Below are 26387 nucleotides of genomic sequence, written 5' to 3'. Positions count from 1 at the left end.
GCAAGCCCTGCCCTGTTCCCACCAATGAGTACTCTCCAAAGGGAAGCCCCGTGGGGGTGGGGAGGTCCGGCTGTGTACAGAGCAGAAATGGGGCTCCATTATTGGCTGTGAAATAAGATGATCATGTGCCCCGTGGAAGGTAAGGGCTAGGACCAACCTCTGCTTTTCAGGTGATTAACGCAAAAATACAGTCAATATCATTAGAATGCTCCCTCTTTTACCGCCCCATCCTGCCCTCATTATTCATCTCTGTTGACTAAGAATAAGCCTTTGCTCACCCTACAGTCCTACAGGAATGAGTGGTTTTTAGCTGTGAAAGTTTGCAATCACACTTCTCGACCTCTGACCCAGATATCTTTTCAAGAGTGGGGTATATTCAGGCTGAGATCCCCCCCCCACCACCAAAGGTGGAAAAACATCTTTCCTTCTCAAGCGATTTGTTGTGCGTAAAAAAGACACCGTTTTCTAGGAAAGGATGGGGAACTCCTGCTGTCTTTGGAACATTAGATTTGCTGATGGGGTAATTAAAAAAAAAAGTTACTTCCAAAGTGGAAACTCCGGCGTAAAAAAAAAAAAAAAAAAAAAAAAAAGCAACACATGATTCCCCACGAATTCTGCTGAGTGGAAAAAGCCAATTCCCCAAGATCCCTCACTAGATGACTTCGGTGTGCAAACGCAACATATTTTAAAATAATCACATTTTTAGAAATAGAGGAAAGATTAGTGAGAGCTAGGGCTTGGGAGTTCGGTTATAAAGGGACCACCGGGGGTCCTTGCCTGATGGAATGTTCTTTGTAAAGACACGAACCTACTACGCAGGCGCTAACATTGAATAGAAGTTAATACACACAAAGGAGGACGGGGAAATTTGGGGAAATTTTATTAAGATCGGTGGGTTGTATCAAAGTCAATATCTTGGTTATAATATACTTTTCCCCCTTTTTTGCAGTTTTGCGAAGTGATAGCACGGGGGGGAAACACGGCAACTGAATTATTTCCCACCTCTGCCTGAACGATCTAAAAAGTGACAGTCCCTAGAGTGCGCCCACCCTTTGCCCACGTCCCGCGGTGGGTCTGCGGGGCCCGGCTGCAGGGGCGGGGCCGGCGAGGGCGGGGCGCGCGGCGGAAGTGACGTCAGGGGCGGGGCACGCACCTGAGCACCTGGGCAGCGGCCGCGGCTGGGGCGGCTCAGCTTGGAGGCGAGAGGCGAGCGATGGAGGGCGACAGCGAGAGCCCTTGGGCCCTGGGGCTGCTGCGCACCTTCGACGCGGGCGAGTTCGCGGGCTGGGAGAAGGTCGGCTCGGGCGGCTTCGGGCAGGTGTACAAGGTGCGCCACGTCCACTGGAAGACGTGGCTCGCCATCAAGTGCTCGCCGAGTCTGCACGTCGACGACAGGTCAGCGGCCCAGGCGGGGGCGCCGCGGCGCCGGGGCGGGCGCCGGGGCCGGACTGGGGTGGGGGTGCTTGGGTTCCAGGGGTCCCCTTCTCTCCACCTGCGTCGCTGACGGAGCAGCCTCGGATGGGAAAGCCGAGCGCCGGGCGAAGCCGTAACGCCCCGCGGTGTCCGCGCGGTTTGCCTGCCCAAAGTGGGCAGGTTTGCGGAGGTCCGGTCTAATCACGCGCGCCGGGCCCCGAGCTGCGGCTGCTGGGAGCGACCTCCTGGGCCCGCGTTTGCTCGAAACGGCGTGAAGTGCCCGGTGGCGCTACCTGGCGTCCCGCGAAGCGCCCGATTTTTAGGGTCGGGAGCGCCACTTGCGCCGGGACCCGCGTCCCTCGGCGGCGCGTCCGGCCCTCCCGGAGCCCCTGGCGCTGCGGTCTGCGCCCGGCTTAGCAAAATTGCCGTGTGGGGATCTGGGCTTTGTGAGTGAGTTAGACTCCGTTTGACTCACGTACTAATTTACGTTGGAGCACAAATTGGTGTAAGTCGGTAATTATTTCGGTCGGAAGCACCGGCTTGGCTGGGTCGGGCTTCCTGGGCGCCTGGGCACTTGCGCGTCGGCGCTGGGGCCTGGCGGTGCGGCCGCCCCAGTTACATTTGCTGTGTCCGTTGCGGTCTGCAGAATTTGGGGGCGTAGGGGTGGGAGGAGGAGGGTCTTGAGAAGCAGCTCGTTTGTTTTATTTTTTTTTCCTCTCCACTTGCGTGTGCATTTTAATAATTTATACGCAGGCTCCCACTGCGTCCATTTAAATAAATGACTTAACCTTGTGTTGCCGGTGCGCGCAGTAGGTCCTTTTGCTGCGGTGAAGTTTGCATTCTCTGTGGAAGTTGTGTTTGTATTGTGTGTGGAGATCCCCCTTAGACAGTAAGCCGGGGACCGAGCAGGCGCAGAAAAGCAGCTCCTTTTAACCCCCGCCTCGCCTTTGCCGGCTCAGAGGCCTGGCTTCTGGTCCTCCGCTTACTGGGTGATGGGGCCACTTTTCACCTTAGGATGGTGGTGAGGTTCCAGGTGACTGTGTCACAGGACTAAGGGACATAGAAAGACTGTAGCGTGTGCTTCCCCAGAGCCCAGTGCAAGATGAAAGACGTTGTGTTTTCATCCTGGCCTAGGAGATAATACAGTAGATTGGTGGCCTTTTGCTGAACACCTCTAACGCAGTGTTTTCTGGAAACTTCAGTAGAGGGGTGACATAAAAATATCTAACTGGGGGGGGGGGGGTCAGAGGCTTGTGAGGCTGTGCACGCTCTTTCCCCCTCACTGGGCTGCAGTCCTGGGAACTGCTCAGGCCGGGAGGGGCGCTGTGGTTATTTTGATGAAATGCAAACCCCACTTTGAATACCAGCCAATGGTTAGATGTGAGAGCCAAGGCCCTCTCTGCTCCCTCAGGGTGTTTGTACCGGCTTGGGGGCATTTGTCTGATGGCCTCTTCTGGTGGAAGTGTTTCATTCATCAGCGAAGGTTTTACCACCGGCTTCTTGTATTGGAAGAGGAGAGTAAACAAGCCGGTGGGTGCCCAGGCAGATGAGTCAGCCTGCATCCTAGAATCTGTTGTTTCCAGCGACTGGCCCTTGTGTCTTGGGTGGCCCTGCGGGAGGTGGGGTTTCTCCACTTGAGGCGGGTCACCTAGGATCTTGCATAGCCTGGCTGAAAAGTGTTTTGTCCTTTAACTGGAAGCCTTTCCTGCCCTGCCCTAACCAGGCAGGTGGTGGCATGTCCAGGTCAGCATCGCCCGACAGGAAGCATTCATCTGCTGCACTGAGCAGTCTGCAGTCTGACTTTGCAGCAGAGGTTGAGTTCTCCAATTGAGGAGATGCTCAGACCCTTGCTCTTGGCCAAGAAAATTCTGGCTGAATTTACTGGATTCAGCTTGAGCTTCTCCTTGGCGTTTGTGTCTCTCGTGCTGCAGTGCAGCTCCAAGGGTGGGGGGCCTTTCTCCTGCCAAGGGCCATTTGGGTATTTATAACATCATTCCAGAGCCATACAAAATTATCAACTTAAAAATTAGCCTGATTAGCCTGCTACATTTGGTCAAACATTTAATTATCTCACCCCTAATGCCTTGGCAGGGCCAGACCAAATGATACATGGCCCACAGGCCAGACATTCCCCTCCCCTGAGCTAGACCTTCAGATTGTTTACTTATGATTGGCAGGTTGTCCTCATTGCCTTTTAAAAATATTTATTTATTTGTTTGTTTGTTTGTTTTTTGTTAATCCTCACCTTAGGATATTTTCCCTTTAATTTTTAGAGAGAGTGGAAGGGAGAGAGACAGAGCGAAACATCGATGTGTAAGAGAGACACATTGATTGTTTGCCTTCCACTCGTACCCCGATCGTGGCCAAAGATTGAGCCTGCAATCGAGGTACCTGCCCTTGACCAGGAATTGAACCCTCAACCCTTCAGTCCTCAGACATTATTGCCTTTATTTTAAATATATATTTTTGTTGATTTCAGAGAGGAAGGGAGGAGAGAGCGATAGAACATCAGTGATGAGAGAGAATCATTGATCGGCTACCTGCTGCATGCCCCCCACCCGCATGCGGGGATTGAACCCATATCCGGGGCATGTGCTCTCACGGGAATAGAACCATGACCTCCTGGTTCACAGGTCCACGCTCAGCTATTGAGCCACACCGGCCGGGCCTCATTGCCTTTTCGATGAGCTGCCTCCCATCCCCACCCTGCTATTTGCAAGCTCTTCCCTACTAGGAAATAGGATTTTCCTGGGTGCAGCCCCAGCCCTGTATTCCTCTGGGCTAAGTCTTTACTCGCCTGTTTGAAGGGCAGCACCTCTCACTTCTGCCAAGGGAGCCTGGGTGCTGGGTTGCAACCCCCTCAGGAGCGTCCCACGTACAATCTAAAATTGGCCCCGTACGTGGAGGGCAGGGAGAGACTGGAGGGAAAAGGTAGACCCCTGCAGATGGGGCAGGGCCAGGTTTAATAAACAAGGGACATAGCTTGTCTGGGGTGACTTCAAGACAAGTCGTTTCCAGCTCCTGCCCAGCCAATCTTAACAGTGAAGGCAGAGGCCTTACTGGAGTCAGTCAGGAGCCCTGGTCTTGACGACCTCTCCTAGCCCTGGGCCTTTCCTACCCCCTCCACTTGTTCCATCAGGACCCGCCACAGGTACAGGTGTGGGCCAGGCCGGTTTTCATTGGCTGCTTGTACCTTCAGGCAGGTGGGGGTCTCCTGGCTGCAGCCTTCATGCCACCCCTTAGCACAGCAGGGCCTGGTCCCCTGCAGCGCCCTGGGCTCCACAGAGCAGCAGGCGGCCCAGTCCTGTGAGCCTGCACTTCATTACGGGAAGGTGGGGGCTGCCCAGACGCAGACACCCCTCTGCGGGGGGGGCGGGGGGGGCAGGTGGCGCATCCTTGATCCGTGTTTCCTGCTCCTTATGGCTGACCGTCTTTAGGGGGGCCTGGGCGCCTGGATGGGGGTGTTACCATTAGGCCAGAACTGGTGACTCCAGGGGCCCCCTTCCTCCAGCCCAGCCCTGAGGCTAAGAGGAAGCCCTGAGTAAGTGAGCGCCTGGCTGGGCACCGGCCCAGCAGCTAATGCTCCATGGGCACCGGCTCGTCAGGACGAGCCCGAGCAACCCCCGGGTCTGTAAGTACAGGGCTGACAATCCGACAAGCCCGTTTCTTGTCAGTTTTAAAAATAGCAGTGTGGGAACCCTGGCAGGCTCCCTGGGAAAGTAATTGGGTTGGTGCGAGGCGAGAAAGCTGTGCTGGGAGCATCCGCTAACGAGGGATTACACCATTTTCCCGCTGCCTTTTCCCAAACCTGGTTCCAGATTTCCCCCTCTGAGGAGCGCTTTGTTAGGGAAACACTTTTCACCTCCCCCATCCTGGCCGTCTTCCCAGAGCCTTTACTGCTTCTCCGCCTGTGTAGGACCCGGGGCCGCCCCTTCCCCTTTTCCAGAGTAAGCGTTTCCAGGAAGGGAGGAAAGCCGCAGGAGGCCTTTGGTCTTGGGGATCCCTGAGTGCCAGGCTTCTCCAGCCAGTGTCTTAGAAATGATCCGCCTGATATTACTGCTATTTCTCTCCACCCAATTCCCTTCTTGGGATTGGTGGTGGTGGTGGTGGGATACGCTTTGACTAACTCTAAATGAGAGAAAAAAATGGAATTAATGTAATTGCTGTTGAGAAAGGATCTTTAACCAGTTGAAGCTCAACTGGGTCCTGTTAATACCCAGAGATTTTCCATCCAGGACCAGGGGGGACGATGGGGTGGGACCCTTTCCCCATTCCTGCTGGGAAATGGAAGTTGCAATCCTTCCCCAAAGGAGGAGATGTTTTGAAATGATTACGGGAGAGAAATATGACGCCAGCCCTACTGAGCTGTGCCTAACTGTAGCTACACGTTTAGCGCAGCACAGTATTTGGGGGGTTTTAAGTGAGATTGATGTCAGTGGATTTGGGTGGCGCGGAACTTCACTCCCAACAGTGAAGAATGGGGTGGCCCTGACCGAGGCTTGGCACCGTGAAGGTTGGGGCACTCCTCGGCCCCACCGGCATTGGGGTTTAGGGACTGTTCTGAAAAATCTCTTTGGGTCCTAAAATAATAGTAATAATAACAATATTGCTGCGGTCAATGTTGTCTACATAAACCCGAAGCAATGCTTTGAGGAAAAGTGTTTAAAAAAATAATTGCCGTCGACAGGAAACAATTGGCGGTTTCTTTCCGTTGGAGGGTCACTTTTTCCGTCTTTTCCTGCGGCTCCCCAGGGCCCCTTTCAGGCTATTGAATTGCAAATGTCGCTTAGACACCGGATCCGATGCGGGAAGGGCTGGTGGTGGCTCTTGGGGCTTCCCAGCAGGGGTGGGGTGCCCCAGGAGCAACTGAAGAAAGTCCTAGAGCCTGGGGCCCTTTGGGTTTGGGTTGGTAGTTGCTGAAATATAAACGGGTGAACTTTTTTTTGTGCTGACCCTTTAGGGCAGTGGTTCTCAACCTTCTGGCCCTTTAAATACAGTTCCTCATGTTGTGACCCAACCATAAAATTATTTTCGTTGCTACTTCATAACTGCAATGTTGCTACTGTTATGAATCGTAATGTAAATATCTGATATGCAGGATGGTCTTAGGCGACCCCTGTGAAAGGGTCGTTCGACCGCCAAAGGGGTCGTGACCCCCAGGTTGAGAACCGCTGCTTTAGGGGGTGCTGGCCAACCCCACTCCCGGGCCTGTGCCACCTGGCCGGCCTCCGAGTCCCCGTGAACCTGCTGCTGGGCATTCCCAGGCTCCCCTTCCTCTGCTGTGAGGCTGCCCCGGGAAGGTGGTCTGTGCCTGGAAACTGACTTCGTTTCCAGGAGACCTGGTTTCTCTGCAGAAGTGTCCCGTGTCATCTGTGCCCTGATTCCAAAGAGGAGACAGGCTCCCTCAGAACGTCCGAGCTCTGATCAGCTTTCTGGGGCAAACCAGCAGTGGCTCTTTTTATTTGAGTTTTTGAGTTTTATTTGAGGGAAACGGGGTCTCTGTTTGGTGGAAGGGCCCCGGGCTGGGGCGAGAGCCACGAACTGGCTGAACTCGAGGTGGGAGGGGAGGAGTGATGTGTTAATGAGCTCAGCGATCAGAAGTCACCCGGGTTTTATGTGTTAAGCCCTTTGGGCAAATGGAAGAAATCTTCATTTGCAGCGTGGCTGGGAGCTTTTGCTTCATAAGATCTTCAGCGTTCGGATGATGGGGTTGTTATCAGTCAGGTTTGGCAGAGAGGACTCGTTTAAGAATGTCTGTTATGGTGGGGAATGGTCCTCTTCAGGGCCAGCCTGCAGACACCTGCGCTCCAGGCCCGCGCGCCTGCCCTGGAAGCGGGTCTCCGCATCCTGCAGCGGGTTGCATGCCAGTGCCTGTGGGCGCGGCGCCCCAGGAAGGGCACACAGCGCATGCTGACCCCCATCTGCACAGCAGGGCGTGCCTGTTGTGTAGATAACAAACCAGGCCTCCCCGGAGGAGAAGGAGCCGGCTCAGGGGTGTCATTTTCTCCCTCCTTCTTAAGTGACCAGCTTCGTTTTAACGATGCTTGACCTTCGCACCAGTCCCTTCCCCTTTCCGATGGCACAGGGTGAGGGTTGGTGTCTGTGTCGTCCCCAAGCCTGGCTCCGTGCTAGGCTGCAGGGAGGGGCTGGCCAGCCTGGGCCAGGCAGGGAACCTACAGAGGTCCTGCCAAAGTGGGGGAGCAGCTCACAGCCCTGCCCGGGGCTCCACAAAGCTGGCAGGGCCCTCTGTGGACGTCTTGCTTTGCATGAACTGGCTGTGTCTGTGAGCAGAGCGCTAAGGAAGCAAGTCAGGCTGCGCTCGGTTCTGTTTTGTGGTGATGTCATGGTTCACTCCCGATCTGTGCTTCACTTGTTTCTAAGGCCAGTGGGATTCTTCCTCACTCCTGAGCCTGTTAAACACCAAACTCTTGACCACTCTCCCCCCGGCCCCCTTGGCTGCTGCATCATAAATGGGGAACCCCAGGAGATCAGGGTGGTCCTTGCTGTCTCTCCCCTCCACATCCAGTCAGTCATGGAGTCTGAAGGATTCTCCCCGGCCTGGGCCTCGAGCAGGTCTCCGCCCCTCTGTGAGTCCCCCATGAGCCTCGCTGCCCTTTCCCCGCTCGGGTCAGGGGCCACCTTTATAACGTCTCTCCTAGGCCCCTGTGCCTCCTCTTCACAGTACTCCGCTTTTCAGCTACGCTTCTTGATCTGGTGTAACTTCCCATCTTCTCCCCTGGAAGGTGAACCTGGTGAAGGCAGGGAAGGGCTCTGTTTATCATCAATTCTAATACAGAGGAGGTGTTCAGTAATTACTTGTCTGTAAGTGACTTTTAATTAGATCCGGATTAAAATTCAAGGAAATGCTGGGCGTGTTTAAGTGGGTGATTCCAGACTAGTGGTTTATTTTAAATTTGGCTGAAAACACATTGCCTTGGTCTGTTGCGGGGGTTCTCAGACTTGGCGCCGTTGGCACTGTGTCTTGGGGGCTGCCGTGTGCCTTGCAGGGTGTGGAGCAGCATCCCTGGCCTGCACCCACTGGATGCCAGGAGCAGCCCCCATTCTGACAACCAGAGGTCTCCAGGGAGTGCCCGTTGTCCCCTGGGGGCGAGGTCGTCCCTAGGTGAGTGTCACTGGTCTGCACACAGGGATCCTTGGCTGCCCCCACTGCACTCACATGGGGCTCGGCTCCCAGTGGGTTGGACAGGTGGGTGGGCAGAGGGCTGAGCTCCTGCCGAGCCCCCGGGCCTGAATGGGAGTGTCCCCAGTGAGCGCTGAGTGCAGGCTGAGCTTGGGTGCTGCAGCCTTTGGTAAACAGTGTAATCCTGGCCCCTCCTTGCTGGCCGCCTCCTCCCTGGCAGTGTTTTCCTAACTGTCGGGGACGCCTGGGAGCGTGTTGTGTCCCAAAGGGGAGGCAGGTCAATAGGAAACGGACTCTCCGGCAGGACCCTGTAGTAGGCCAGGGAGTGGGAGCGGGTGCAGGTGGCGCGCAGGTGCATCCAAGCTCTGGAAGACCCTGTGGTGGGAACTAGCCGGTTTTGGGTTAGGCGCAGTCTGCATTCTGGGGGTGGGGGGTCCTCGAGGCCGCCCCAGCCTGTTGCCTGAGTGTTCCCAGCTCCACGTGACACGTCTGGGCTTGTGGTTCTGGGCTTTTTCCCTAGGAGCATATCGGGAAGGCAGGTTCCCCAGCTCCCACCCAGAACCCATTCTCCAGGAGCTGGGCTTGGGAACCGCCAACCTCATCACCCGTGGTCAAGCCCTGTCCTCATAGGATTTGGCCTTTTTCCCGAATGCGCTCCAAGACTTTAGTCTAAAATGCTAACACCGACCAAAGTCCTGGGATCTAGTCTGCAAATCCACAGGCTGCTCCAGGAAGTGACCTTAGACTCGGGTTGCACACCTTCTTGAAGGGCTAGAGAGTAAATATTTCAGGCTGTGTAGGCCGGAGGGTCTATGTTGCAACTACTCATCTCTGCCTGGAGTGTGAATGCAGCCACAGCCACAGGAATGGGTGAGACTGTCTTCTGGGAAGACGGGCAGGCTGTGGACAACTGTTTGGCAGATTCTCAAAAGGCTAAACATAGAACTGTCACATGACCCAGCAGTTCACTCCTAGATGTATATCCCAAGTGAAAGCAGGCCCTGGAACAGATACTGTGTACCATGCATTCCCAGCAGCATTAGTCACTCTGGCCCAGGGGTAGGGAATCGTCTCCTGCCAGGGGCCATGTGGGTATTTATAGCATCATTCCCAGGCCATACAAAATTACCAACCTAAAAATAAGCCTGCTGTGTTTGGTCAAACATTTAATTAACTCACCCTCAATGCCTTGGCAGGGCCAGACCAAATGGTTTCGCAGGCCTCATACGGCCCGGGGGCCTGATGTTCCCCATCCCTGCAATAGCCAAAAGGTGGAAACAACACAGGTGTCCATCAGTAGGTGAGTGGATAAACGCAATGTGGTGTGTTCCTGCGATGGAATATCATGCAGCCATGAAAAGAGTGGCGTTTTGGCATGTGCCACAACACAGATGGACCTCAATTGAAAGCATTGTGATTAGTGAAACAGGCCCAGTTACTGAAACACTATATGATTCCACTTCTGTGAGGCCCCTAGAGAAGGCAACTCCTAGAGCCAGAAAGTAGGGAAGTGGTTGGTGGGGTGGGTGCTGGGAGGAAGTGTTAGGTGGGATGGGTGCAGAATTTCTGTTGGGGATAATGCAAAACTTTTGCGTGTAGGTAGTGTTGATAGTTGTACAACGTTGCTACTGTATGTAATGCCTTTGAATTGCACACATATGAATGGTTAAAATGACACAGAGTATATTATGTATATTTCACTATAGATTAAAAAATGGTTGACAAAAAGTGGTTCTCAGGCAGCATTCTGCAGCCCCTGCATTAGACGAATGTGCCATTGATTTAACTTTGGGGTTGGACTTAGGCATAACTGGGCCACCTAAATTGTTGGCCTTAACAAAAAAAAAAAGGTGGGTTAGATTCTTCATGTGGATAATTTGTTACAACTTTCAGTGGGACCTCAACTTCTCCTCCCTCATCCAACAGAAGGGATTCCCAGCATCTACCTCCTCCCCTGGTCCCTGAGCAGGATTTGGCTCCGTGCTGCCTGTGGCTTTTCAGATAGTAACTGGGTGTGCTTGGATAGCTGTGGGACTGAAGATCGGGGGCAGCCCAGAATTCAATTGCGCCGCATTAAAGTGAGCCCTGGGTGTGTTTTAGTAATTTTGTCGGCTCTGTGGACCGGCTTATCTCTTTGGCCGCGGTGCTTTGTGTTGTGGCCAGGTGACCCATGTGCGTTGCTCACGCCGTTGACCTTTTGCAGGGAGCGCTTGGAGCTTTTGGAAGAAGCCAAGAAGATGGAGATGGCCAAGTTCCGATACATCCTGCCTGTGTATGGCATTTGCCGCGACCCTGTTGGCCTGGTCATGGAGTTCATGGAGACGGGCTCCCTGGAGAAGCTGCTGGCCTCCGAGCCGTTGCCGTGGGACCTGCGCTTCCGCATCATCCACGAGACGGCGGTGGGCATGAACTTCCTGCACTGCATGTCCCCACCGCTGCTGCACCTGGACCTCAAGCCCGCAAACATCCTGCTGGACGCGCACTACCACGTCAAGGTAGGGCCTCCCGTGGGGCCGGGGGTGGGGCGGTGAGTGCCGCGAGAGCGCAGGGGAACTCAGGGTTCAGGGGAACCTTCAGGCAGGGTGGACAAGGGTGGACGAGGATGTGGTCCTCATGGAAGAGAGCTTGAGCAGAGAGGCCTCTCTTAAGCCTGAGGATGTCTGGAATCCCCTTGTCTTGTCATGGTTGGTGTGAGTGGACTCTGAACGCAGGTCACACCCCCAAATCCTGGAACCTGGCTCTAAATTCTGCGCACCCCGGCAAAAGATTGTGGATTTGCAGATCTGGTCTTAGTGGATGTCCTAGGAAATGACCTGAGAGATCAGGCGGGGGTTGGCCGTCTCGGTGTGAGACATAGTTTTGGGCTGTACCCCTTGCTGGTTGCAGGGGCTGGCAGAGGGGATGTGGGGTGCTCTGAGATGGAGGTGCAGTCCTGGCATGGGGCTCTAATGGGGCTCATTCTGTTCCAGTGATGTGAGGCCTGTGAGGGCTGCTCTTTCTTACTCTGTTTCTGGTAAGTTTATAAAACAAAAGTATGAAGAAGAACAGAACTAAAACGCAGATGCCAGCCACCTGGAGTTGGTAGTCAGGTGCGTTGTCAGGTTGGTGTGTCTGTGAATGTGTCTCTGGCAGGCCTTCGTGTGCTGGGTTCTAAATGGTTTTTCCCCACATGGGGGTGCTCACCTTCTTGAGGGGCCCTTTCCCTTCATCCTGCATGAGTGAGAAGGATTCCATCCACACTGGCCTGAGTCCTCTGGTTCACGTTGGGCCAGGCGAAGGGACTCAACCTGTGTGCTCTGACACTTGGCTGATCTACTGCACTCGCAGGACCCCTGCCTGCTGGCCTGAGGAGGAGGGACCCCATTTCAGTCCCGCCCTGCCCCTGGCACCCTCATCTTTCTCACCTGTGACAGGTCAGTGGCACTGGGTGGCCCACACACAAGGCCGCTCCCTGTGCCAGTCTACATAGCAGGCACTTCTCCTGGCTGAGCCAGCCTGAGGCCATGGGGAAATGCTGTTTTCACTTTGCACACTAATTACAAGTTGTCCCTTAAATAGGTGTCACTCATAACAAGGTTTTAGCTGCGGATGGAAGCTGTCCTCTCCTGTTTCCTTGTGGTCAGTGGCGCTGCCTGCACATACGGACATGACAGTTCTCACCAGCGTGTGCGATCCCATGGGCGCCAGTGCAGATGAAACCTTAGCTCACAAACTTGACTGCAGACAGGAAAGGGAAGGTGGTGACCGGCCCCCGCTGTGTGCCAGAGGCCCTGCCTGCGGGAGCTGCCCCGATGGTCAAAGCGGGGGACCGAGTGGGCGGTGGCCCCCAGCTCCCGCTGAGCTGAGGCTCAGAGGGTTAAATCATGGCCAGGCTCACCCAGCGTGGGGTGGGGGCCGAGTCTTCATAGAGCACCAGACTTTCCTGCTGTCAGCAGTGGGGTGCAGGCAGAAGAGCCTTTAGGTGGAGGAAGCCGCCCAGGAAAAATCGGAAATGCTGGGTTTTGGGGGAACAGGAGGAGTAGGGGGGTTAGGGAGGCCTTTCCCTCACCCGGCGTTAATGACTGCTGCCTGGTGTTGTGAGAGAGGCTGCTGGGAACATGCTTTTCTGAGGCTGGCGGGTGGGCACCAGGCACTCAGACAGATGTGTCTGCAGCAGGTGCCTTTGAGGTGGCCCCAGCGTCACGGGCCCTAACTGGCCTGGCTGGGCTTTCATATCAACCCATTCCCTTCCCACTCTCCTAACAGTCGTGTGGAATGTGTGGGGCATCCCTAGACAGCCCCAGTGACACCTTCCTTCCGAGGGTCCTCTGCGGGCTGTCCCCTGGCGGTGGGGTCATACTTCCCTGTTGTTGTGAGGGGTCAGTCACAAGTGCTTGGCCAGTGGAGGTGCTCATGAGGGTTGGTGTCCTTGGTGTTGGCACTTTGGGGGCCAGGAAATAGTCATCTTCCCACGTCTGGGCTGTTGACATATATCTAGGGAAGGTCCCCACGCAGGGTCTACGGCAGGCACCTAACACTGGCTCGGTAAGGAGCTGAGTGTGGTATCTGTGTCTGACACCGTGGCCTTGCTGTCCTCGTAGGTCATTTCTGCACTGGCTCTCGCGGGGCCTGTGTGAACTTCCCTCTCTCTCCATATAAGCACCTGCCAGTTTAATAGGTGAGTGAGGATTCCTTAAAGAGTGGGGCCTTATTAAGGAGCCTAGGATGGCTGAGCCATGAGAGGGGAGGAGCCTGCATGGACCTGTCTCGGTGACAGGGAGCGAGGTGTCGCTGCTGCTTCCACGCCCAGGGCACCCCGAAAGGCCCGAGTGGCAGCTTTTCTGTGACTCCTGCTTAATCAGGCACATTAGTCACCTTGCACAGCCCCAAACAAACAGAAAATGTACTTACATAACTCGCATCTTGCATTCTCAGAAATCGCTAATGGGTGTGGGAGGGCATGGGGCCTTGTTGAGGTTCTAAGTCATTGATTGGCCAATTGGGCACTTTGCATTCGGTGGCAATTTGGAGCAATAAACCTTTATTCTAGAATCCTGAAATGAGATAAGGTGTCAGCCTGCCCTTGGGCCCTGAAGGCGACCTTTTGTCCACAGATAGGGTGCTCTGAGCAGGAGATCTCACGGCAGCCATCTGCTTTGCAAAGTGTATTAGAGACAATGTTCAGTGAATACTTGATAGTAATGTCAACATACTAAATAATATAAAATGCTGTTTTTAATGTGTGAGTAGTAGACCCATTTCAAGCTGAAGATGAAATAACTTTGTTTAAAAATCTCAGACTCACCTGCGCCCCAGTTTGCCTAGACGAGACTATATCCCGGGACATTCCGAGGGCCCTGGCCCTCTTGGTCTACAGGCGCCTTTCTCTCTCAGGCAGCACAGCCCTGGCCATGCCCTGAATTGGGCCGGTCCTGCTGGACGGGCGTTGGCCATTCCCAGGGATGGCCCCAGTCCTGCTGTTGAGGAAGCAGGGCGTGGGTGGGGGAGCACAGGCCAGGCAGGCCCTGCAGGGCAGGTGGGAAAGGGCTGGAGGGGAGGAGGAGAACTCTGCAGGCGGAGGGTCAGCGGCCATCAGGGAATTCTGATTTCTGAGTCTGCATTTTGATATCAGAGCTTTTAACATAGAATTTATGCTAATTTTCCTTCACCGAGTACATTTAAAGCTGTTGGCTATGTCGGAAAGTGGCAGAAATGAAGGGAAAAAGCTGCCCATGAGGTGGGGCGGTGGGTGCCAAGATGCCGGCATGGCCGTGAGCTTTCTGGATCTGCAGGGTCGGGTGATGGGTTCATTCTGGGGAGCTGGCGCCTTCCTTTCCAGAGTGGGGAGTCCCTTGAAGGCCAGGGAACGGACAGCTGCCAGGGGCCCAGAAGTGCCCAGGCTGGCTGCCCTTGTGGACCCATGCCTGGCACAGCCTGGCCACAGAAGCCAGGGCAGGTCCACTCTGGCAGGCTTTCTTCCCATCACTTCCCTGCAGAGGTGGTCAGAGGCCCCTGAAGGATCTGGCCGCCAGTCCTGGCTTCTCCCTGCCTTCAGCGGTGATGATGACATCGGGACATTGGCTCACCCGTGAGCTGGCACAGTGAGCCCAGAGTGAAGTCCTGGCTCAGCCCCAGTTCCTTCACTCCTCAGGCGTGTTTGAGGAGGAGCCTAGAGCTGATTGGCAGGCTTAAAGGAATCCATCAGCCTCGAAGGAGAATATAAAGGGGCTCTTTTCCACGTGGATTCTGAGCCCCTTAATGCCAGCGCCTGTGGCCTAGTCCCACACACAGCGCTTCAGCGGCTTCCGAGGATGTGGGGGGCCTGAGGGGCAGCGAGGATCCCCCCAGGAGTCTGTGTGGCTTTCACTTCCTCCCGTGGGGGGTCTGGGAGCTGTCAGGACACCTTTGTGCAAAGGAGACGAGGAGGTGGAGGTCGGCCGAGTGGCTGGGCTCCAGGCGCCCCTCCAGGCTGGTAGCCCCTGGGACAGAGGAGATGTGTTTCCGCCCTTGATTTGGGTGCCATGTTTAGTGGAGGAGTCAGCAAGCGTCTGTTGATCACAGAACGTTCCAGGTGGAGGAGGAGGTTGTGTGGTGTGTGTTTTGCTCGCTTTAAAGGGCTTCTGAAGGTGCAGTTCCCTTTAAAGAGCCTGCTGCCACTTGCCCGCCTGCCCAGCGGGCCCGGTTGCGGAACTGGATTGCTGAGCACCAACCTGGTCAGCCTCGCTTTCATGTGTCGTCTGACAACCCGGAAACGCTAAGCGTTGCCTTTTGCCCTCATGCCGACGTGGGCTGTGGACAGAGGCAGGTGACAGTTCTCCTGGTTTCTTGCTCCCGGTGAATTCCTTCCTTAAAGTGTTACTTCCCCCCATCCATCAGCTCCGAATGGCTTCAGACTGGTCTTCCTAAGCCTCCGTGCTCGCCTGCCCGCATGCCTAGGGAGAGGAGTCATGGCTCGCTCTCGGGTGTCAGGGACCCGTACCGTCAGACGTGGCGGGATGTTGACCAGGCCCCTGAAGTGGCAGCTGCAGTGCGGTGCCCGGCACAGCACCCCAGCGCCTGCTGAGCCGCCCCTGCCCGCTCTGTTGCAGATTTCTGACTTTGGGCTGGCCAAGTGCAACGGGCTGTCCCACTCACACGACCTCAGCATGGACGGCCTGTTCGGGACCATCGCCTACCTGCCTCCAGAGCGCATCCGAGAGAAGAGCCGGCTCTTTGACACCAAGCATGACGTGTACAGGTGTGTACAGCTGTGCAGCCCCTGGGCCCCTGCGTGTCAGGCCCGCAGGGTCTCTCTACCCCAATTCTTCATTCTCTGAAGGGCAGTTTTCCCAGAGACTCTTTGCTACCGTCAGATACAAGGTTCAGTCTAAATGAAAGGGTTTGGGGTTGTTAGCCGGTGGGTATAGGCTGCCCCAGGTATACAGACTCTCCTTGGCACACAGGATGTGCCTGCTGCTGGCCATGGGTGGAGGATGTGAATGGCTGGTGCCATTAGGGCCAGTTACATAACAGACTGACAACTTGCGCACTGTAAACTCGCTTTAAACCGTGGGTCGTGTATCTTGTCTGTGGAAAGAAGCTGCTGCTGTAAGTGTCTGTGATTCAGGCTCTCCTACACCCAGTCCCCTGGGGCCCGGCAGCCTGTACCTCCTATCGTCACTTACCTTCGACGGGAGCACAGACAGCCACAGCCTGTTTGTAGGTGAGCGTTGTGCACTAGAGCAGCGATTTTCAGCCTTTCTCCTCCGTGGCACAGATACTCGTTACTAGAATTCTGCGGCACACCAAAAAATAGATTTTTTTGGCAGTCTGACAAAAAATGGGTATAGTTTTGATTCATTCACACCGAATGGCTATTGTTGCATTGGCTGTTGTCATTTCTTAATTTGACAGTCAAAGGAAGAAGAGGTCAGTGTCCCTGACCAAATAGGCAGGTACTGCATGTTTTAAACATTCTTGTGCGCACAGGTCCCGAGTCGTTGGGGCCTTCCTTTTCCAAATTGTAAAGGTCCTGATGACAAAGATTCTGGGAGGAGAAAAGAGGGAGGGAGGCTGCACGCAGGCCCTTAAGCCCCTCATTGTGGCTGCTGTCTGACGCAAGGGGACTGTGGCCCTAGGCCCCGGAGGGAGCACCCGAGCTTTCCCTTTTGTCCCTGTCCCTGCCTGAGTCCTGGCGGACTGGTTTGACAATAAAACCATTGTGCGTGTGCTGAGCAGGCTTGGAGCTGCAGGCTGCTGGCGAATGGCACTGGGGTGCTTGTCACAGCTTGCAGGGTTCAGGGGAATCTGATTATTTATGTTAGAGCGGAGAGTTTAAAAGCCTGAATGCATAAATTTTCATTAATATTCAATGGAGACTTCTTGTCAACAGCTGCTGTCAACTCAGGGCAGGGTGGGGCTCAGTGTTTGGATTCCTGTTTTTTTTATATTTTACTAGAGGCTGGTGCATGAAATTCGGGATCCCTGTGGGATTGGGCCTAAACTGGCAGTCAGACATCCCTCTCGCAGTATGGGACCGCTGACTACTAACTGCTCGCCTGCCTGTCTGCCTCATCACCCCTAACCACTCTGCCTGCCTGCCTCATCACCCCTAAGCACTCACCTGCCTGCCTGATTGCCCCAACCACTCGCCTGCCTGCCCCATTGCCCCTAACTGCTCACCTGCCTGCCTACCTGATCACCCCTAACGGCTCTCCTGCCTGCCTGATTGCCCCAACCCCTCGCCTGCCTGCCTCATCGCCCCTAACCGCCTCTGCCTCGCCCCCACCACTGTGGCTTCATCTGGAAGGACATCCGGAAGGTCGTTCGGCTGTCCAGTCTAATTAGCATATTGTGCTTTTATTATTATAGAATTTTTAAAAAATTTATCAGATTGAGCTATTTGTTGGTGTATCCACAGTAATTTTCTATATTATGTATACAGGGTGGGGCAAAAATAGGCTTACTGTTGTTTTTATAGAAAATAATACAATGATTAATAAATAATAATACAAGAATAAACTGTTCTGCCAACTCACAACTGTAAACCTTTTGCCACACCTGGTACATAATTTCCAGCAACCAGGAAGGGCTCAGGAAGGCTCATCTGGTTGCCAGCATGTTTTCCGTGCACTTTCTCAGCCCTTGATGGACTCTCAGTGGGCAAGTTATGCCAGGCCCAGAGCTGCAGTCAGCATGGGGTGCCCAGTGTTTGAGGGAGGTCATGTGAACTCAGCCATCATGGCCCCTCTGCCCACGAGCTGACAGTGTCAGCCGTTTCGGGGTTCCCGCGTGGTGGTGGAACTTACAGCTTCGCTGGCAAGGTGTGGTCCATTGTTTAACACCTGAGCCACCAATGGGACATGTGCCCCAATCATGTGCCTGTTTAAAAAAAAATCATGAGAAACGTTTTGGTGTCATTTCTCTGTTTTGAAGGCCGGAGGGGCTTTCTTCACACATGCTGCTTTGAGTGAGCACTTTTGCTGTATTCACAGACACTAACCTGCCGATTTCCCTCCAGCTTCGCCATCGTGATCTGGGGCGTGCTGACGCAGAAGAAGCCATTTGCAGGTGAGTGGACGTACCTTCGGGGGCTGTGCCCCTGTCTCCCCCGGGACAGTGGCGGGCATGCTGTGCGGCTGCCCTGAGGGAGCGGGGCTGCTCTGTCCTGTCCACCAAGTTGGCACGAGACCCACGGCAGGTGGTCCTGTGTGCCCATGGCATGTTCTTGAGGTGTCATTCATGTACAGGAGGAGGCACAGACCCGAGGGCTCTGCTCAGTGGAGTTTTCAGGTGCCAGCTAATTCTTTTGCATGTGTGATGTAATACACAAACATAAAATTGATCATTATAGCCATTTAAAGTGCACAGTTCAGTGGCATTTATTAGCGCATTCACAGTGTTGTACAGTCACCACTACTCTCTAGTTCCAGAACATTCTTATCCCCCCCAAAGGAACCCTGTGCCCATTAAGCAGTCACTCCACCGCCCCCACCCCAGCCCCCAGCGCCTGCTAATCTGCTTTCTGCCTGTGCATTGGCCTGTTGTGGTTACTCCCAGCCAGTTCTTTTCCTTTTTTACATTTTCTAAGTTTTAATTGTGATTTTAATTATGTTACACATAACGTGACATTGACCACCTTAACCATTTTTAAGTGTACAGTTTGCTCATGTAAAGTCCACTCATAGTGCTGGGCCCCCAGTGCCAGTGATTCTGACACAAATGGGTGACCCAGGTCACCAGCACCCGCTCCAGAGCTGAAGTACTTCTCCCCCTTTCGTCAAACGCTGTTCTGGTTTCTGCCTCGACTTGGTACTACACTTACTGTAAAAGTCAGGCACTTTTTTGCCTTGTTGGAGAGTTTCTTTTCCTCTGTAAGCATATCTGGGCCACTTGTAATATTGTGGCCTGACCAGTAATACCCAAAATGCAGGTCACAGTCAACCTGGGGCCCCAGGTCCTGGAGCCTTTGCCGCTTGAGACGCAGATGAGGCCGTTGTAGGGTCCTGTCCATATTGTCCTTCCACCCGGCACCCGGTTTCCTAACCCCCCTCCTCTGTGAGGTCCATGGTCTGGATTACGTCTGCGTGGCAGCGAGCTAGTCTGGCATGACATTATCTGGTGGACGCGACACCCAAGGCCAGGTGCCTGGTGTTGACACCGGGAGGCCAGGCCCGCGTGCTCTATTGCTTGGTAGATAGGCGAGTTCAAGGTGCGGGAGCAGAAGGCGTCTGGTGGACTTTTCCCATCTGCGTGGGAGCAGGACATCCTCCAGGTGTTTAGTGTACGTTGGGTTTTTGGAAGTCTGAGTGCTCATGGAAATAATGTGTCGATACCTGAGATAGTTATTGCACAAGATTTAACGGGGAAGTGGAACAACACATCAGAGCCGGATCCTAGCAGCGGTCAGGGACTTTGGGCCAATTTTCCACACCTGCTGATCTGCCCGGATGCAGACTCCTGCGCTCCGTGGGAAAGCAGAGAGCTGCGGGGGTGGGAGGTCTGGTGGGAGCAAGATTCTTGGAATCTAGCTTCACGGACAATGTGGTGTCAGCTGAGCAGAGAGAGGAGTCTGGCCCACTGAGGGTGCCCTGGGTCCCCTTAGCCTGTGGCCAGGATGATGATGATGGTGATGATATGCTAATGAGCCCAGGTGTATCTCTGAAGGATGTTGGAAAGGAGGACAGGTGGGGCCCCATGTGATGAATTTTGGGGGGAAAGGCCCCTATTTGCACACCCCAGACCTGAGCAATGCAAAGGCCAGCCGGGGGTCTGCACTTGGGTGGGGATAGGACTTGGAATTTAGGAAGACTGGTGTCATCCCAGGGAGACGTGGGTGCACCTGGGGGCTGGGCCATGCCACCCCAGGATGGATACGGGTGCCTCCCCTGGTGGGCACGGCCACTCGGAACATGTCTCGTCAGATACTTTGAACCTGGTTTCCTTTGCGTTGGCTGCCCAGAAAGATTTCCCTTGTGATACAGCATGAGGATCCCACTGGGAGCTGCTAGGTCGTTTCTAAAGCCTGGGAGGGGAGAACAGACGTGCCCTGTGAACATAAGGTTAATGGAAGCCCTGTGCTTTCGGAAGAACCAGTGGTCTCCAGGCCAGACATGCCCCTCGGCGCTTCCCCGCAGCTGTGTCTCCTCCGGAGATAAGGGGCCAGCTCTGCCCTGACTCGTGTGCCTTTCCCTTGCAGATGAGAAAAACATCCTGCACATCATGGTGAAGGTGGTGAAGGGCCACCGCCCGGAGCTGCCGCCCGTCTGCAGAGCCAGGCCACGGGCCTGCAGCCACCTGCTGCGCCTCATGCAGAGATGCTGGCACGGCGACCCCCGCGAGCGGCCCACCTTCCAAGGTGAGACCGGAGACGGCGCTGGCGCAGTGCTCCCAAGTGTGGCTGCTCGGTGTCCCAGGCGAGATGACCAGGACGGGGCTGGGGAGAGGGCCAGAGGAGGAGGCCGTGAGAGACGGTGTCCCCAGCCAGGCCTGCAGGATCGGCTTGGCCCCGGCACCTGCCCACGGCCCTCGGTGACAGGGCCAGGTGGGCAGCTGGAACTGGAAGGTCAGCTCTAGCCGCCCACCCGCGCTGCAGCCAGGGCTGGGCCTGCTGCCCAGAGGAGCCTGTGCTTGGTGGTTCAGGTTCCCATACAGCGAGGCCTCCTTGAGGGTTGGTGTGACGCCCGGCCTGAGGCTTCCTTTGCCTTTTTCTCGGGGTCTTGTCCCCGTGGAACGGGTGTGTGGTTTGGTTGGGAAGAGATCCTGGTGGCATTGAAACTGACCATTGCATTTAAAGCACAGGGGGACACACGAACGGGGGCTCATGTGCCGGGTGCTGGTGGGCTTGCACTCTCCCCGCCCTACTCCTGAGGGCTTCTTTGGGAATCTGGAACACCTTGACTCCTACTGGAGTCAGGTGAGACCTGCAGAAGTTGCTGACGGGAGGCCCCGGTTTGGTCCCTGTGGGGGATGGTGGTGATCTGCGAGCTCAGCTGGGGCCAGCCGTGGAGAGACTGGTGCTGCCCGGGTCCCTGAGTTATGGGTGCTTTGGGGTGTCACTGCCTTTGTCCCTGTTCCATCCTTGAGGTGGCACATTCGTATGGGGCGTATGCGGAGGTCATTGTCCAAGTGACGAGCCCTTCTTTGTTTTCTCCCCAAAAGAAATCACTTCGGAGACGGAGGACCTGTGTGAGAAACCCGACGATGAGGTGAAAGAGGCAACTCAGGACCTGGATGTGAAAGACCCTCCGGAGCCCAAGACGGAGGTACGGGGACTCCCGAGGCGGCCTTTGTGCTGCGTGGAGATTGAGTTTTCCAACCCCAGGCCCCTTTTCCACAAACTCCCCCGCCAGCCTGGGTCCTCGTGCCCTTGTTCTGCGGCCCAGCCTGCCCTGGGAGCCCCACTCACATCAGTTGGTCACGGGAGTCCTGTGCCCAGGACAGGACGGCGGGTCCCCTGGCAGGCTCGGTGGCCCCAGATGTTTCCTGTCCCCACCACCTGTCTGGTTACGAATGAACAGTGACATGGAAAGCTAATGCCGCCAGGTGGATGTCCTTTGAACCAGCCCTGCCAGGCCCTGTTGGGGGGCGGGGGGGGGCGCACCTGGGCCCTGGGGTTTGCCTGTCATGAACGATTTGTTCTGTGAGTGCCACACGGGTGATGTAAGGTGTGATAAGAAACTCCAAGGGTAGGCCACACTAAGTACACTCAGGTGCTGGACCTGTAAGGCGAAGCCCGGTGATCACTAACCTCACAGCACGTTATCTGCTGTTGGGCGGTGCGCCCCGGGCCGCTGGTGTGAGGCTGGGGTGACGGGAGCATTTATGGTGTGTGTTTCCACTGCTGAACAGCATGTGCGTGAGGTTGGGGAGCAAAGGTGTCCCGGGCAGGCAGCCAGGCCTCCCCACCCCCCAAGGAAAAGAAAGGCATCCAACAAGTGGGTGTGACTCTGCGCCCCAAACACCAACTCAGAGCAGATGAGCAATTCCCAGAAGAGGGAGGGTTTGGGGTCACATGGGCCCGATGGGGGAAGAGTCCTGAGTCGCCTCAGACTTCGATCACTCACCAGGAATCTGCCTCCGTCCCTGTTAGAGGAGGCCCTATAGAGCAGCGGTCGCCAACCGGTGGTTCACGGACCACTGGTGGTCCGCAAGGTCCGAAAGGTTGGCAGCTGCTGCTATAGAGGGTGGGTCACAGCGTTGTCACTGTAGCTGGGCCCTGCCCTGCCCTTGTCCAAACCGGGCCCCAAGCCAGACGTGCACAGCTCGAAGGAGAGGTGGCAGGTTGCAGACAATGTGGGGAGGGCAGGGGAGCCCCAGTCCCGGTAGCCCCAGTCCCACCTCTTTTCTTCGTTTCTTACCAGCACTGACCTGTTCTGATAGACACGGCCCAGCAACCAGCTTCATGCTTTTGCAGCCTGTCCACAGGCCCGCCCTCCGGCTTTTGTCCAAGTAATGCTGTGTGCCATACCCTGTGCGGATGGGGTCCAGGGCAGCCTGGTCCTGGGCTTCCCGCTTTTTTGTCAAGCCCGTCTGTCCTTACCTGGTCTTCCCACCCAATGGGCCAGTGCGGTGTCATTGGGCTCCAGGGTGCCATGCGTATGACAGCAGGCGTTACGTTCCAGCGTGACAAACCAGGACTGCATTTTCCGCTCCCCTCCTCTGCCTTCCCCCTGGGGTGGCGGACGGAGCCTCATCCACCTCCTTGTGTGGTCCTCACAGGCGCCTGTGTCCACGCCCCTCAAGCGAGCCTCGGCCCCGGCCTTCGACAAGGACTACAGCCTCTCCGAGCTGCTGTCCCAGCTGGACTCTGGCATCTCCCAGACGCTCGAGGGCCCGGACGAGCTCAGCCGCAGCTCCTCCGAATCCAAACTCCCATCGGCGGACAGCGGCAAGCGGCTGTCGGGCGTGTCCTCGGTCGATTCTGCCTTCTCCTCCAGAGGGTCCTTGTCCCTGTCTTTCGAGCGGGAGCCTTCCACGGGCGGTGAGTGGGGGCCCTGTGCCCTGGGAAATAGCGTGATTATGGGGCTGGCGGCGGGCAGGCTGTGGTGATGTCCCTGAGCGTCTGCAAGAATGAGGCGTCCTGGTTCCTGACTTGACAGTAATTCTTTGTTTTCTCCACTGATTGGTTCTGGGTGTCCGTGGCATGGTCGGCTCACTGAGCCCAAATCCAGAGGTGGGCGCTGGCCCAACTGGTGCCCCTTAGTGTGGATTGATGGGCCACACACCTGGCCGAGCAGGAGGGTCTTACCTGGGCCGGCACCAGTGCAGGGGCAGACCTCAGGTTTCCACATGGAAAACCCCGAGTTGCATCCAGCCAGACCAGTAGACGAATCGAACCCCACACCCTGGATCTCTCTTGTGGAGGCCAGACCTGTGCGCTTTCCTAGTGCTGGGTAAACACCCCATCCTTCTTGTTCACGGGCTCCCCACTCACTGTGGCCACGTGTTATAATGAATGAGTTATCCTCGGAGGTTAGAACACCTGCCTGTCGGAGGGTGCGTCTCAGCTCATCTTATCTTTTGATGTTAATTTTGATGGGGTTTTGTTTTAGAAGGCGCTTTTCCCTGCTCCGGGTGCTGGTTTGTGGGTGTTGGGGCTGGTCTGTTGCTCCCTCACTGTCCCTCCCTCCCTCCCTCCCTCCCTCCCTCCCTCCCTCCCTCCCTCCCTCCCTCCCTCCCTCCTGTTAGCAATCACTGCCATTTCTGACAGCCAGCGGGGGCCTGAGTTTTACATCCTTTGTCTAAGCCGCGTGGCTAGAACGATGTTCATTTTGCAAATCGACATGAGCCCCTTGGGGCCGTTAATTGACCTGCGCAGGGTCTGCCCACTAGATCTAAAATCAAACCAGCAGGGACAACACGACACTTAAGCAGTTTCAGGTAACAAGCCACCTGGAGGCTGTGGGGAGGAGTGGGCGGCATCAGGACAGCAGCCCAGCTTCGAGAAGCCTGCGGGCAGCGGCCTCGTCTGACCCCCGCACCCGCTTTCCCCGCAGATCTTGGCACGACCGACGTCCAGAAGAGGAAGCTGGTGGAGGCCATCGTGACCGGGGACACCAGCCGGCTGATGAAGATCCTGCAGCCGCAGGACGTGGACCTGGTGCTGGAGGGCGGCGCCAGCCTGCTGCACCTGGCCGTGGAGGCCGGGCAGGAGGAGTGCGTCAAGTGGCTGCTCCTCAACAACGCCAACCCCAACCTGACCAACAGGAAGGGCTCCACCCCGCTGCACCTGGCCGTGGAGAAGCGGGTGCGGGGCGTCGTGGAGCTCCTGCTGGCCCGGAAGATCAGCGTCAACGCCACAGACGAGGACCAGTGGACGGCCCTGCACTTCGCGGCCCAGAACGGGGACGAGTGCAGCACGCGGCTGCTGCTGGAGAAGAACGCCTCCATCAACGAGGCCGACTGCGAGGGCCGCACGCCCATGCACGTGGCCTGCCAGCACGGCCAGGAGAGCGTCGTGCGCATCCTGCTGCGCCGGGGTGTCGACGTGGGCCTGCAGGGGAAGGACGCCTGGTTGCCGCTGCACTACGCCGCCTGGCAGGGCCACCTGCCCATCGTCAAGCTGCTGGCCAAGCAGCCGGGGGTGAGCGTGAACGCCCAGACGCTGGACGGGAGGACGCCCCTGCACCTGGCCGCCCAGCGCGGGCACTACCGCGTGGCCCGCATCCTCATCGACCTGCGCTCCGACGTCAACCTCTGCAACCTGCTCCAGCAGACGCCCCTGCACGTCGCCGCGGAGACCGGGCACACGAGCACCGCCAGGCTGCTCTTGCACCGGGGGGCCAGCAGGGAGGCCGTGACCGCGGAGGGCTGCACTGCCCTGCACCTGGCTTCTCGGAACGGGCACCTGGCGACCGTCAAGCTGCTGGTGGAGGAGAAGGCCGATGTGCTGGCTCGGGGGCCCCGGAACCAGACGGCGCTGCACCTGGCTGCCGCCAGCGGGCACTCGGAGGTGGTGGAGGAGCTGGTCAGTGCCGACGTGCTCAACCTGTCCGATGAGCAGGGGCTCAGCGCCTTGCACCTGGCCGCCCGGGGCAGACACGCCAAGACGGTGGAGACGCTGCTCAAGCACGGGGCGCACGTCAACCTGCAGAGCCTCAAGTTCCAGGGCAGCCACAGCCCCGCCGCCACGCTGCTCCGCCGAAGCAAGACCTAGTTTGCTGGCCCCGGAGACCGGGGCCCCGTGCGGGGTTTCTGTGCCGTTGTCGTGTCCCGCGGTGGAGACAGGCTGATGCTGTGCATGCGGGTCAGCAACCCTCACCTGTTGATGGGCTGGCGGCACTTTGACCGAACAGGCCATCATGAAGCGGCTGACTCTGGATTCGTGCCGGAGTCAGTGTGGGCGGGTTACCCTCCAAGTGAAGGTGTTCGAAGGTGCTGACCCATCCGCCCATCCGTGTGCCGGTGTCAGGGGGACGATGGGTTGAAATCATTTCGTTGTACTCTTGCTCGGGAGGTCGGCCAGCCTCAGGATGAGGGGCGGGAGGAGCCGTGTCTTCCATCTTCATTGGCAGCGGCGGACGAGGCCGCCTGTTTCAGAAGGCTTTCGTGGAATCCTTGTTTTATGGGACATGGTCACGAGATAACACAGTGTCAACTGTTGCTTTAAACCTTTGAAAAAACGTTCATGTCCTTAGGTGGTCCGGTCTGTGAGCAATGTGTGCGAAGTGATAAGGCTGGTGTTGAACAGCACCGTGGCCGTGCCCGCTCTGCCCGGCTCAGGCGGGCCTTGTGGCGACCGCATGCCTCCCAGCAGCTGATGGCTCTCATTCATTTCCTGTTGCATAAAGTGTGTTTCGAACTCTAGAGCCAAATGGGCAAGAGTCATTTAAAAATTCACTTGTAACCTCAGTTTCGGACTCTAAACAGTATTACCTGGTTGGAGGGACCACCGAGCTCGTCGGCCCCTTTCCAGCTCTGGTGTTCGGTCAGGTGGTCGTCTGTGGGGAGCGCTGCTGTTTTGGGGTCTCAGAGGGGCCTTCTGACCCTTTACAAACCTCTGAGCTGTGTAACCCCCAGGGCGGCTCCAGGAGACCCCCAGGCCCTCGTGGCTATAAAGGATGTGGTTATCTGGCCTCTCGGTCATTGTCCTGTGTGTGCCACGTGCTCCCCCCCACCCCCCAATACTGTTATTAGAGTGAATTTGCTGCAGGAGGTGGTCCTGTGTGCAAACGTGCCTGTGTTGTGTGATACAGAGATTGATATTAATATACCATGTATGTTAATGTGAATCTGGGGGCTGGATAATTCTTTTCTATGACAGGAACTATCCAGACTGCTCCAAGCTGGCTATGTTTTAATATGCCTCGTGCTTTTACTGTACTGTTTGTGCTCCTGTTGTCCTGATGTAAATAAAGCTAAGTTCTTTTCTGCT

At 56.2% G+C, this 26387-nt stretch overlaps 1 protein-coding gene and 1 long non-coding RNA gene across 3 annotated transcripts in view; one reads left to right on the top strand and one right to left on the bottom strand.

Moving 5' to 3' along the window:
• LOC132229898 (uncharacterized) overlaps window positions 1–1282 on the bottom strand; it is an 8750-nt gene extending 7468 nt beyond the window's left edge. Inside the window, exon 1 of the long non-coding RNA XR_009451750.1 lies at window positions 1154–1282. This is a non-coding gene — a long non-coding RNA (uncharacterized LOC132229898). The remainder of the gene's footprint in view (window positions 1–1153) is intronic.
• RIPK4 (receptor interacting serine/threonine kinase 4) lies at window positions 1158–26387 on the top strand. 2 transcript variants are annotated; one of them, XM_059686507.1, is made up of 9 exons: window positions 1257–1395; window positions 10481–10632; window positions 10758–11049; window positions 15622–15770; window positions 18033–18082; window positions 20211–20369; window positions 21173–21276; window positions 22733–22994; window positions 24010–26387. In XM_059686507.1, the coding sequence occupies exons 3-9, from the start codon at window positions 10792–10794 to the stop codon at window positions 25167–25169; spliced, it is 2142 nt and encodes a 713-aa protein (XP_059542490.1). In that variant the 5' UTR covers window positions 1257–1395; window positions 10481–10632; window positions 10758–10791; the 3' UTR covers window positions 25170–26387. The 2 variants fall into 2 exon arrangements, with proteins under 2 accessions (XP_059542489.1, XP_059542490.1); XM_059686506.1 differs by lacking the exon at window positions 10481–10632 and having other exon boundaries at window positions 1158–1395.

Source organism: Myotis daubentonii, chromosome 3 (genome assembly GCF_963259705.1).
Source record: "Myotis daubentonii chromosome 3, mMyoDau2.1, whole genome shotgun sequence".
Lineage (NCBI taxonomy): Eukaryota > Metazoa > Chordata > Mammalia > Chiroptera > Vespertilionidae > Myotis > Myotis daubentonii.
The sequence above is the reverse complement of the archived record's forward strand: the minus strand, read 5'-3'. Positions and strand labels throughout refer to the sequence as shown.

Excerpts from the sequence above, each read along its gene's own strand:
- RIPK4 (XM_059686506.1), top strand. The coding sequence starts at position 1,214 with ATGGAGGGCGACAGCGAGAGCCCTTGGGCCCTGGGGCTGCTGCGCACC. Across the intron at positions 1,396-10,757 it reads AGTCTGCACGTCGACGACAG|GGAGCGCTTGGAGCTTTTGG; the intron begins GTCAGCGGCCCA and ends GACCTTTTGCAG. Across the intron at positions 20,370-21,172 it reads CGAGCGGCCCACCTTCCAAG|AAATCACTTCGGAGACGGAG; the intron begins GTGAGACCGGAG and ends TCTCCCCAAAAG.